This window comes from Osmerus mordax, chromosome 5, assembly GCF_038355195.1.
Source record: "Osmerus mordax isolate fOsmMor3 chromosome 5, fOsmMor3.pri, whole genome shotgun sequence".
In the NCBI taxonomy this organism is placed as follows: domain Eukaryota; kingdom Metazoa; phylum Chordata; class Actinopteri; order Osmeriformes; family Osmeridae; genus Osmerus; species Osmerus mordax.
Genome location: NC_090054.1, coordinates 9,583,838 through 9,596,169, shown reverse-complemented (window position 1 = coordinate 9,596,169; position 12,332 = coordinate 9,583,838). Strand labels below are relative to the sequence as shown.

General features: G+C 41.7%; 1 protein-coding gene across 2 annotated transcripts; it reads left to right on the top strand.

Annotated features, from left to right (window-relative positions):
• Positions 1-4,565: 4,565 nt before the first annotated feature.
• Positions 4,566-12,220, top strand: sfxn3 (sideroflexin 3). Of its 2 annotated transcripts, none has more exons than XM_067236642.1 (11): positions 4,566-4,668; positions 5,796-5,969; positions 6,345-6,515; positions 7,169-7,267; positions 8,038-8,113; positions 8,460-8,545; positions 8,635-8,762; positions 8,946-8,995; positions 9,220-9,269; positions 9,388-9,435; positions 9,589-12,220. In XM_067236642.1, exons 2-11 carry the CDS (start codon positions 5,806-5,808, stop codon positions 9,683-9,685), a joined length of 969 nt encoding a protein of 322 aa, XP_067092743.1. In that variant the 5' UTR covers positions 4,566-4,668; positions 5,796-5,805; the 3' UTR covers positions 9,686-12,220. The 2 variants fall into 2 exon arrangements, with proteins under 2 accessions (XP_067092743.1, XP_067092744.1); XM_067236643.1 differs by having other exon boundaries at positions 4,574-4,664.
• Positions 12,221-12,332: the final 112 nt, after the last annotated feature.

Sequence of the window (12,332 nt, the reverse complement as noted above, 5' to 3'; positions counted from 1 at the left end):
CAGATGGGGGGGCAAGAGGCTGGATGTAGGGTGAGGGCAATGGTTGGGGGTCCAGGTAGAGGAGCTATGGGCGGTGAGAAGATGATGGAATACTTTGGCCCAGTGGTGGTGTTGAAGAAGGTGGATATTTGTGAGGAGTTGGTGGATCAGTCATTCAGGCCACAAGCTTCAAATCCATACTATATTATTACTTGTGGAGCTCTTCTGTTTATCCCTGACATTTTTTATTGGGATCAGCAGGTGGGCTAAAGGTTCGAATTAAAAGTTGAGTTATCCAATGCCATTATGCAACAGATGTAATTTGCACAATGTAATGGTCTAGATTTGATTCAAGATATTTGAGATAACCAAATTCGTGACCGTTCAATATATATATATTCAATATAGACCATAGTTTGCATGTCAGTAGTTCGCGCTGGCTCGTCCATCCTCACCCTGTTCGTTTGCGCTCAAGCCGTAAGAGACAGAGGCCCCGATCTTCCCTCGACGTCACCTCACGCTCTGATCACTCACCCACAAACAGTCAAGACAACGGTCTATAAAACAATCATCACGCATTATTATATCAGTAAACCTAAAACAAATGTATTTGACCTCTTCTGCTTAATTGTGTTGAGACGCCTCAAGTTTTTGCAACATTTGACACTGTCGATTATTGTAGAACAGCAACATAGCCTATTCGTAATCTATATTGTCATTATGAACACCCAAATAGCATGCTGTGTCTTCTGAACCGTACTGTAGGCTACGAATGTTTTGTTATCAGCACCTAGGACAGCGCTCCAGACAGTCGCGTTAATTAACGTATTCCAAGGCATGCAAAATATGTTGTGTTTGAATAAATAAAAAGGTAATCTTCAAAAAAGTGTTAATGTCTGTGTAGATTCTACATACTGAGCATTGTAATGAAAACATTTAATTAACCACGATCAGTGTAATGCATTGGTTCACAAAAACAAGCGCCTAATTTGTCACTGAGTAACTAAACTGATACAATAGGCTGTACTATAATGTTCACATGATTTAACTATGACTGGTCGAACAATGAAAACTATGCATGCAAACTATTCAAGAAAGTTGATAACATTACCTGTATCCATGTTGCGCTGAATGACCTCACCTGAGACCGACAGGAGATATGCTTGCACTGCCCCTCCTCCCTATCTGTGATTGGATACCTTTGGCTTGCTTAGACGCATTAGTGCCATTTCATTTGTTGGGAAGGATGACAATAATTATCTTTGGAGGCGTAAACATATTACACAAGCACAGGCGCTGCTGAACCAGTGTGCATTACTTAATTAATGACTCCGTGGCCTAGTGGTGTCTCTGACCTGAGTGTTTTTCCTGAAGGTAATTCATAACAAGCCTGTTTATTGTCTTTAGAATGAGTTTATGTGACTGCATATCCCAAATTATTATCTGTATTGGATTACATATGTGGACTATTTCAGAATATTTACGTAGTAATAGAAAAACAGCCCCATGTGGACCACGATTAAGCTTCTGAAAATATCCGTTCAATATGGCATTCTATCAGACTTCTCTTCTGATAACTAATATCGTTTTGTCTCCTTGGTCTAATGCTGCCATCTCCTGACTGGCTAGATACATTACATAAGGCATGTTAAATTTTATTTATTCAGCCGACGATTTTATTGATATTCGGACAGATCTACATATGAGGCCCCAAGGCAGAGGTGTCTTTGTATTTGCCGTCCAATTCACGGCAATGTCTCTACAAAGTCTAGATGCTAGTGAATCTGGTATGAGTTTAGGTGGAGCTAGGGGGCCCTGTTGAGTTTAGATGGAGTCTGGGGCCCTGATAAGGGTTGAGGTGTTGAAAGTGCAGATATGGGTCACTTGATGGGTTAAAAGGCCCATATTCAATCACTATTGGCCTATCAATCTACATTTTGGATTCATAGTTAATTGTCTGAGGGGCCTCAGACCATTGGGCCATCGGGGCTTGGAGCCCGAGGCCCCTAATGGTCAGAGGCCCCTGGGCCCAGGCCCCATTTGCCCGGTCCATAATCCGGCTTTAAAATATAAAGTAGCATAGACTAGGCCTACAGCAGAAAATCAAGAATCAGAAGTGCATATCTAACAGTATTTAGATTGCAGAGTCAAGGACAGGAACAGTCCATTGCCTATTTACCAGGCACGTTTTAAAGTCACTATAGGCCAACATCTTAGCTGTGATTAACAACAACTAGAGAGGGTACAATTTCTGGGGAAATTGTAGGGTGTGCTTGCTTGCGTCGGTTGCACAGGGGTCCGTTTTTGAATGAAATTTTTACAACTGATTTCTGTATATTTTATACGAAAATGCATACTTATTATTTATAAAGTTTAAATAGATTTAAAGGAAAAAAAATTTGCTGCTCATTTACAACTGAAAATACGAGTGAAGTGTAGAATGAAATAGATGTCTTCTCATTTCCCCTGCAAGAGGCAGCCTCATCGTTGAATCAAAACGAATAAATTTGGCAGACCGGTGTAAAAATGGACCTAATCTCTATGATTTAAACGTAATTTTAAGTTTTTCCCTTCTCGTGATATTTTCAGGCATGTAGCCTACTCATTGCATTCATTCATTAATAAAGAACCCCCTTTGAAGATTATTCTACGACGTTACCCGGCAGTAGAAGATGGAATCGCGATTCAGACAGTCCCATCTGCTAACTGAAAATATGCCCCCCAAAACGTAAATAAGCTTGACATTTATTTAGTGGAAAATCGCTCATTCATAAAAAGCTCACTGGTAGCGATCATTGTCAGTAACAACGCAAAATGCGATATAGCCCTGTGTGGAGAAGCTGCCCCGGTAAATTGTACTACTACGGTACAGTACTAGTAGACTACTGCTGTGTTCGTCTTGGTAGCGATTGCGTTGGTTGAATTGGATTTAACGTTCCGTTGTACGGTTTAGGCTGAAATTAATTATTTTCATGAACAGATTGGCAACGTTTAGGCTGTGGCAATGAAGTTCAGGTTAGTAGTTAGATAGACTTTTGATTAAGTAAGGGGAGTGCCGAACATGTTCTGTCGCCGTTTGACTTCCTACAGCTGTGTAGATGTTTTTGTAGTGTCTCACGTAGGCTACAGCATTGCAGTGAGCAACACTGGTTTGAAACCACAGGTAATGATAATTTCACCCACAAATCGTTTACTTGTAATGTAATGTCGTAATAAATCCTACAACGAAAATGTATTTGTGAGGAATGTTTATTTTAAAGATTGAAAACAGATGCATCATAGACCACTGTATTATGTGTTGCCCGGGCAACAGAGGCTAATGTCATGATGCTAATGCTTCAGTGAAATAGTAGACTACCGTTTCCAAAAGTAGATGTGGGCCTACTTCCTTAATAATATCAGCTAATATTGTACATTACATTTCATAATTGTGTTTCACATCACAAAGTAAAATGAGTAAATAGTTATCACCCTGGCCTCTTTGCTTGTGGCGTTCCTGCAGCTGCCTTGCAGTAAAGCTATAGTTAGCCTAGCTATCCCCCAAGTTAACAGATGTGAAACGAATGTTCTGCTACAGGTAGTCATGCGTGTTTTCGTGACGTTAGTGACGTTAGTAACGTCAGTGACTGTGGCTAGCAAATTAGCCACCGTTAGCTTCACTTTTCACCACAAAAACGCAATTTCTACTTAAACCATGCAACGGAACGTAAATAAAAATACAACCAACGCAATCGCTACCAAGACGAACCTTTTGACACCGCCGTTGTGTATGTAGTCCAAATATTGACTGATCCTTAGGGGGGCGAAAATAAATAAATATATATGTGAGAGAACAAAGGTTGTGCTCTCGCCGAAGGCTTGAGCACACCCAATTAATACTAACTGAACTACAGGTGCAAAATCTCAACTACAATAGACGGGACAAAAACAAGGACGCTAGAGCGAAAAAAAAAAAACATGGGTACAGAGATTTTAATTTACAGACTATTTTAACAAAGAAAATAAGAAAATCTACTCATTTAAAATCCGTGAATAAGCCTCGCTCTGTTATTCGTTACAGTATTTAGCCTACATAGCATTTACATTACATTACGTCATTTAGCAGACGCTCTTTTCCAGAGCGACTTACAGTAAGTACAGAGACATTGCCCCGAGGCAAGTAGGGTGAAGTGCCTTGCCCAAGGACACAACGTCAGTTGGCATGACCGGGAATGGAACTGGCAACCTTCGGATTACTAGCCCGACTCCCTCACCGCTCAGCCAACTGACTCACTAGCACAATAGCAATGTTTTTATGTATTTTTGTTGTTGTTGTCTAGTTGCCTATTATGCCTAGCCTGTAAATAGTACTGTCTTTTGTTCATACCTAGCATCCCGTTTTACAGTTTGTATTTATTTAATTAATTTAGTTCGGCCTTGGTGAGCTATTGACCAATCCCCTTCTATTATCCCTCACGCCCCGCGATTGTAGCCAACGCCTTTTTCACGATTGAACAAATGACAACCGTGCATATTTTAACACCGCCCTTTTTGCTTTTTCACTGGTGTTTCAAGGTAGTTAGACTGGGAAACTGAAACTGTGTACACTACAGCAGCTATTGCTAGCTAGCGGTACGGTGTTATTGGGAGTAGGTCATAGACACTAGGGTTTTTAGTGTGCCCAGCTGGTGGTCGTTGAACCTACAGTAGGTGTGTTTATTTTATGGATATATGCATTTGTGTATGTTAAATGATTAACTAGAAACTACTGTACTGTACAAGAGCTCATGCTCAGACAAAATAGCATTCCGTTTCATCTTTTTGCCTTGCAATAGGGTAGCTAGCATGCTATCTAGCAAACACTGCCAGGCTAGCTGAAGGTAACAGTAGTAACGTTAGTTCATGGTAAGAAAGCAGGGCTACAATACTAGGGTTAGTCTTCTAGCTATCTGGCAGTGATCACTGGCTTGCCAGTTTTTAGAAGTTTCTTTAGCCTTACAGTATCTGGTTGCTGAAATGTATTCTCAATCTTTTGGTAAGAAACGTATAGCCAACCACTAGTACTATCCTACTGTTAGTCCTAGCACTGTATATTGGAGCTACTTATCTACTGTTTCATCATTAGACTGGAAATTATCTGGTACATATTTTACCCCAAGCTTCACTCACAGTAGCTAGTTGACTAGTGCTCCCTGTACGGTTGGCCGGTTTGGTTAGATACAGAAGCATAGGAATTCCTGCTACCACTGCCAGGCTAGATTCTTGCGTGTCGGGTCATTCTGTCACGACTGCTCTAGTCACGTATAGTATGAAGAGAACCAAGACTGTGCTTTGGGATTGAGAATGCTTGGAGTCACGTGTAAAACCACAGTAAAAAAGGCAACTATCTCTTAATGTTCATAAATAAGACACCGACTAGTCTTCATTTGAAAAATGTCTGCTGTCCAGGCACATCCCTGATAACTGTATTCTGGGTTGAGAAGGATTGGGAGAATGCTCCCCCCAATAAAAAAAGTGCGTTGGCTGCTGAACTATAAATGGATCAGAGGTAGGGGCTTACCATGCTGTCAGGGCTTAGTAAAAGAGGAATTATCTTTTTATTTAATCAGTTCCTTTTTCTATCCATCTGATAACTGTTTCAATGACACAATTACAGGTTTGACCTTTTGCTAATGTGAGATGTCAAGCTATTTAATAATTGACTATGTGAAACTAGAAATCATATTATAGGTATATCTCCTAAATATATACCTATCTCTATATCTTTTTATTTAGATAATATATTCAAAAGTGTAAATTAAAGTTAATATTCATGAATGTGTTTCTGGTCCACCAAGGAAACTGAGGATGTCTGGTGAACTGCCCCTCGACATTAACATCAAGGAGCCCAGATGGGACCAGAGCACGTTTATGGGTCGTGCCCAGCACTTCTTCATGGTCACAGACCCCAGGACTGTGCTGCTGTCCTCTGAGACTCTGGAGGAGGCCAGAGTCACTGTGGAGAACTACAGGTATTACAGTTGTCATGTCAGGTCAAGATCCAAAAGAGTGAATGTTTTTCATTAATGGAGTCATCGATTAAAAAATCTATGGATTTCATGTTGATGCATTCTGGTATGGTCGCTGAGTCTATCTCAAGCAAGGTTTGCTCCTGATGTCTTTTGATATGCCCTTATGGCAGTACAAACAGAAGCCAGGGCTATTTAATGCACTCTAATTAGGGCTAACATCTGTCATCTCGCCAGCCTCCAATGTCTTACCATATGTATCAAAATAAAGACGTAATGAAGCAATCAAGTCAGTCAGTCGGTCTACTTTTCACTTAAAGCTAAAACTAAAAGCGGATGGATGGATGGATGGATGTGTGTGTGTGTCTGTGTTTCCAGGACTGGGGTGGTAAAGCCTGGTCTTACAGAGGACGAGCTGTGGAGAGCCAAATACGTCTACGACTCCGCTTTCCACCCTGACACGGGGGAAAAGATGTTTGTGATTGGACGCATGTCCGCTCAGGTGCCTGTGAACATGTCCGTCACCGGGTGTATGCTCACCTTTTACAGGTAGGAGTTTCAGGAAGATTCTTCTTGTGACGGGGGTTAATTCTCTGAAAAAGTTCCATGTCTTTCACCTGATGCGCCTTAAGACAGAAAGCAGAACACTCACTGACAATGGTGGCCAAATTGTCATTTTATCCCGCAAAGGATGTGAAAATATCCCCACTGGCATAAATCTGCCTGTTCTATATTTCACTTGCATAATCTTTTTAATCTAATACAGTGATGTGCAATCACGCTTGTGTGTGTGTGTATTTGTCGGTGGGTCACTAATGGAAATACTTTCCAAGTTTGAATTAGGTAGGCATGTTTGAATACGCGCCTAAACTGTATGCTGTGAGAATTTGAGTATGTAGATGACTTTTGTAGTGAACTGTACATGTGTTGAGTGTGCATGTCTCCCATAAAGGCTCTGCATTCCCAATAGAGGACAAAAGCAGAGTGGCATGCAGTTGCTATTGTAGGGTAGTGTGAAGGAGACAGAGGTCATTCACACTGGAGACCAACTGCAGGCAATCTGTAGACTATAAGGATATACTGAAATGCAAAGTACATGCTGTAGACTGGTCTTTCACCCTAATCTCTCATTCGCTAATCTTTTTTTATCCTCCCCTTCATTCCCCTCCCTTCTCTCCACCCTCCCTCCTCTCCCCCTGTAGGACCACTCCAGCGGTGGTGTTCTGGCAGTGGGTAAACCAGTCCTTTAACGCCGTGGTCAACTACACCAACCGCAGCGGAGACGCCCCCCTGACCGTGAAGTATGGAGGAGCCGCCCCCCCCTCCCCACATACCTAACAACAACAACAACAAGTCCATCAACAACAGCAGCACTAGATCAGTACCACAGTAGTCACCTGGCTGGATAGTCCCAGTCCAGTCCCCTCACAGCGGTATAATGTTTAACTGTTTAGCGTGTACGGCATGCTCCATAGCCCCATGATGACATGCTCAACACCCATGTCTGCACACCCGATGCATGACGTTTAGTTGAAGCCTAAATTTACATTTAGTCATTTAGCAGACGCTCTTATCCAGAGCGACTTACAGTAAGTACAGGGACATTCCCCTGAGGCAAGTAGGGTGAAGTGCCTTGCCCAAGGACACAACATCAGTTGGCATGACCGGGAATCGAACTGGCAACCTTCGGATTACTAGCCCGATTCCCTCACCGCTCAGCCACATTTGGGTTTTGTCTTGTCCAGGACACAGGCCAATGGTAGGCAACCTTCTATAAACTAAGGAGCATGTTGAGGTGGGATCCCGTTCCTCCAGAACCTCATTATCAATCATGCAACATCATCATGCTTTTTTCCTGACTGTGGTCATGGCTCGGGGCTTGATCTATGTTGCTGATGACTTTGCATAATTGTAGCATGGGTTGTAACAATCTGCTTTGTGTGTGAGAAAGTATTATTTAAAATGAAACAGACAGCGTTTTTCCCCCTCAGGACTGTGTATGGTTTATAATATCACTGGCAATTTTTTTGAATGATGCCCAATTTCTTAATCGGTGTGTGCTCTCCCTCAGTCAGCTGGGTGCAGCATACATCAGTGCCACTACAGGAGCGGTTGTCACAGCCCTGGGGCTGAAGACTCTAGCCAAGGTACTGCTACTACATGAGCACAGTGGTCCTGCAGGCCTTACTCACCATGGACAAACGAAGACGTTAACCCCATTTGCATCCCCTAGACATTTGCTTTGCATTCCTTGAGCCTTACCTTTGTCCAACACTCCAATTTAAAACAGCTGTAGTCTTTGTCGGCATAACATGAATCATATGCATGTTTAATTTTGAGTCGATAACCTCTGATTTACATAGATATCAAAATTACTTCAGGTTACTTCTCTCTATTGGCTTGAGCAGAGTCGTGTTATTTATGACACGTGTATATATTCTAACTCCGCTCCGCCCTCCCCCTCCCCCCCCCCCCCCCCCCCCCCCCCGCCAGCGTCTCCCCGCCATCATGAGCAGGTTCGTTCCCTTCGCCGCCGTGGCCGCCGCCAACTGTATCAACATCCCTTTCATGAGGCAGAGGTGAGCAGGGCTTCAGAACCATGGTCACACACTCCGTCCACTCATTCACTCACTGCCTCCGTCATCAATATGTCTGTCTTCTATCTCAGGGAGCTGAAATACGGGATCCCAGTGACAGACGAGAATGGTAACCGGCTCGGAGAGTCCCCCGGCGCCGCCAAACAAGCCATCGTACAGGTGGTGGTGTCTCGTATCGGCATGGCAGTGCCAGCTATGGGTGAGGAGGGCCAGGGGCACACTATCTAACTGCATTACAACCACTGGATTCATTGGCTCACCAAAACATTTCAAACCTCTGTATGTATGATGGGAGTTGTGTGTTATAAGTTATATTTCGTAGTGAAAGGTTTCTTTGAGCCCCTTAAAAAAAATCGTTCTCCTTCTTTCTTTTCTTCAACAGCCATTCCGCCAGTCATCATGAATGTGCTGGAACAAAGGGCCTTTATGAAGGTAACCAGAACATACTTGTGTGTGCCTGTGTGCATGCGCATTATGATGGAAAGGGACTGCTGGTGCAGTGGTGTAAGGGTGACACCAGGTGGAATGTAAACATTGATGTACCACAATACCTTTGTTTGTGTGTAAAACTGTTTGCGGATTTAAAAAAATGAAACTAAAAACATGTACACCACAAATGAGTAGTCTGAAAAGGGTATTTTCCTAATCTGTCCCAGCGATTCCCAGTCCTAAACGCTCCAGTCCAGGTGGGATTGGTGGGTCTGTGGTAAGTACAACCGCCCCACCTCAACCTTATGATCCAGTAACACCAATAACATGCTCAGTACCAGCACCTCAATTGAAGTCTACCTGATCTATATTTCTTAATTTCCTCTTCATCCCAGCCTGGTGTTTGCCACTCCCTTGTGTTGCGCCCTGTTCCCTCAGAAGAGGTGAGTGCACCCAATGTATCTGTCGCAGCCAGGCCCTCATGCGTCATATGGAACCCCTACGCTTCAACTCTGCACCTCTGACACCCCCCCCTCTCTCTCTCCACCCTTCTTTTCCCCTCATCGATTCCCTCTTTCTCTTTTTTTTTCTTGCAGTTCCATGAGTGTTGGAAGCCTAGAACCAGATCTACAGGAAAAGATACGACAAATCAGTCCTCACACTACCACTGTGTACTTCAACAAAGGCCTGTAGGACCAGATAACAGAAACATACATACCCACACACACATGCCAGCACCTCTGCTGGCTGACCCCTGCTACTACAGATCATTGAGCACAGCTGAAAGGGAAAAGAAATGTTAAGAAAGACATGTCTTGTGTAAAACATTGAAATGTTTTTCCTCATTTGGGTTGATTGGGTTCAGATTAGATATGAACTCCTTTAAGTGTTACTAAGAACTTGTTGTTTTTGGACTGTGACGGGCCTGGTCCCTCACATGGACCCTGTGGAAAGTAATTATTTTCAGCAAGGAATTTATCATACAAAACCTCACCAGTTTTCCTATTTTAAGAGTTGCAAGCACACTTGGAGTAACTCAATTCAATATTTTAGTGGTTTTCTTAGCTCATGCTGTTACTGCTTGCTTTTGTCATTTCAGGCATTATAATCTGAGCTATGTGTGAGAACACTACCTAAATAGGGTTTAAATAATTTATCTATAGATAGATATCTAGTCCAAATCAACTATGTGCACGATTGTTCAGGAAAAAAGTTATAAGCACACCAACAGACCTTGTGTTCTGCCCTCGTGTTTGAAATCCTGTTTAGATGCCTATTGTCTACTGCCCATTGAAGTGTACTTATCCAACTCCCTGATACTGTGGAACCAAGTACCAAGGTGTATGTTTAATGTGGCAATAACCATAGGGATGCAATGGCACTGAATAGTATTTTATGTTGCACAGTAAGAACGCCCATATTAAAACCAGCAAAACAATAAACAATGTTTTGGCCGTAGGGATGATTGCACAAAGGCCTTTTTTGATTGAGATATCATGAAGTAGATTTGCATCTCTGTAACTTCAGCAAAGTTATGCGTTTGTTAGTTGTGTCATGTAGTACTGTTGTCATTGACGAGGAATGTACTTTATTGTATTGGCGTTGGAAAAATGTTAATGTCCCCCTATATTATATAGTGACCCCTGGTTAATTGACAGCACCCCCCACACACACACACTCCCCCCACCCCTTTCGGTTGTTTTATTAACCTGATTGCACGGTTAGAATGAAAACCGTGTGCTGCATTTTAATAGAAAGGCGTGATACCAGTTTATGCAATAGCGAGAGTACACACACACACACACACATATATATATATATATGGTAAGATGTCAGTACTGAATTGTGTGCATTGCACTTGTATGTGTACCAAATAACAAAGGATATAGACCTATTTTATATTTATCTGAACAGACTGAACCTAGAAGTATATAGCTTAGAGCATCTTTGATCAAAACAAATTCATGTTGTTTTTCTTTTTTGACAGTAGCAGTTAAAGTACTTATACGATAGGGTGAGTGTTGAGTGCGGCCATGTATACATCTCATACAGTTTAACCAAGGAATATAAACTAGGGTATATATTTTTTGTGGGATAGATAAAATATAACAGACCATATATTCATTATGATTTGTTGTCACTATAGACTGTAGATGTTCAACTTCAGGGTGTGCTTCTATATTTGTCCACTAGATGGTGCTGGTTATGCTCCCTGAACCCCGTCTCTGTGCGTGTTAGTGAAACTCATAATTTAACACAGTGTTGCATGTTTACCAAATTATGCTTTGTAGTTTATCAATTCAGCTTTATGGAAGTAAGACATATTTGATTGTGAACCTAGAAGGGACTGTTCTGAAAGTTCATCGGCAATGCAATAGTAATTAATGAATCACCTCATCCATACAGATGCCAACAGTTCTCAGTGCTGATGTTAATCTGTACTGTAGATTATTAGGTGCACTGCAGGGCAGTGTCTTGGTCCTTGCTATATTTATATTATTCATCACTCTTGTGTGTTGGTTTCTTATTGAGTGGTTTGGGGGTCCCTTGTATCTTGAGTGAAATTGCACTATATTTTAGTCCTGCAGTGCTGCTGCTGTGTTGCAGACAATAGTTTAATGGAATTACTACCGCTTTTTAAGTATGTACTGGCAAAATGTCAATGTATTGTTTGTGTTTTGTGTTTGATATTAACCCACATCACTGGTTATTGGTTTTTAGTTAAAGCTTTATTTTGAATTATTAACATGTTGAAGGTGCCGAATGGTCAAGAACAAAACCGGATCATTTTAGACAACTTGCAGTTAAAGGTAAACATAAACCAGAATGTAAAATGTATCCATTTGATGCAGGACAATATGTACTGTGGGTTAACTGTCAACGCCATGGATCTATCCAAAGAAAGCAACAGGTCTGAATTGTTGATGAAGGATAAGTACCACTTTTAATGTCTTTGTTTCCACAATCTCTATTAAGCCTCTCCCTGGGTTTAGTCACAAACATATCTAGGTTCACTTATTCCTGTCATAAAATGTTTTTTTGACAAGCATGAATGAAGACATCTATTATATTGCTACACTCCATGAATGGTATTTCATGTGAATGTAGCTTAGTTTTATCCATGTAGTTTCAGTATTGATGCTTGATGTTTCCCTCTATTTTGTATCGTGTTGGAACATGTGAGATGTACATACTCAGAGCAATTGAATAAAGTATTGAAATGTCGTACTTAGTTGTATCTGATTAAATATGTTTTGCGATTTAAAACTCCCAGTTCAACCACCTAGAATTGGATGTACATGACCACTTATATTTCACATTTGTTCCAAGGCTGGTAAAA

Bases quoted from the DNA above. Each gene is read 5' to 3' on its own strand.
- sfxn3 (XM_067236642.1), top strand. From the start codon at position 5,806: ATGTCTGGTGAACTGCCCCTCGACATTAACATCAAGGAGCCCAGATGG. The intron at 5,970-6,344 runs GTATTACAGTTG...CTGTGTTTCCAG, and splicing joins GTCACTGTGGAGAACTACAG to GACTGGGGTGGTAAAGCCTG. The intron at 9,270-9,387 runs GTAAGTACAACC...TCTTCATCCCAG, and splicing joins GTGGGATTGGTGGGTCTGTG to CCTGGTGTTTGCCACTCCCT.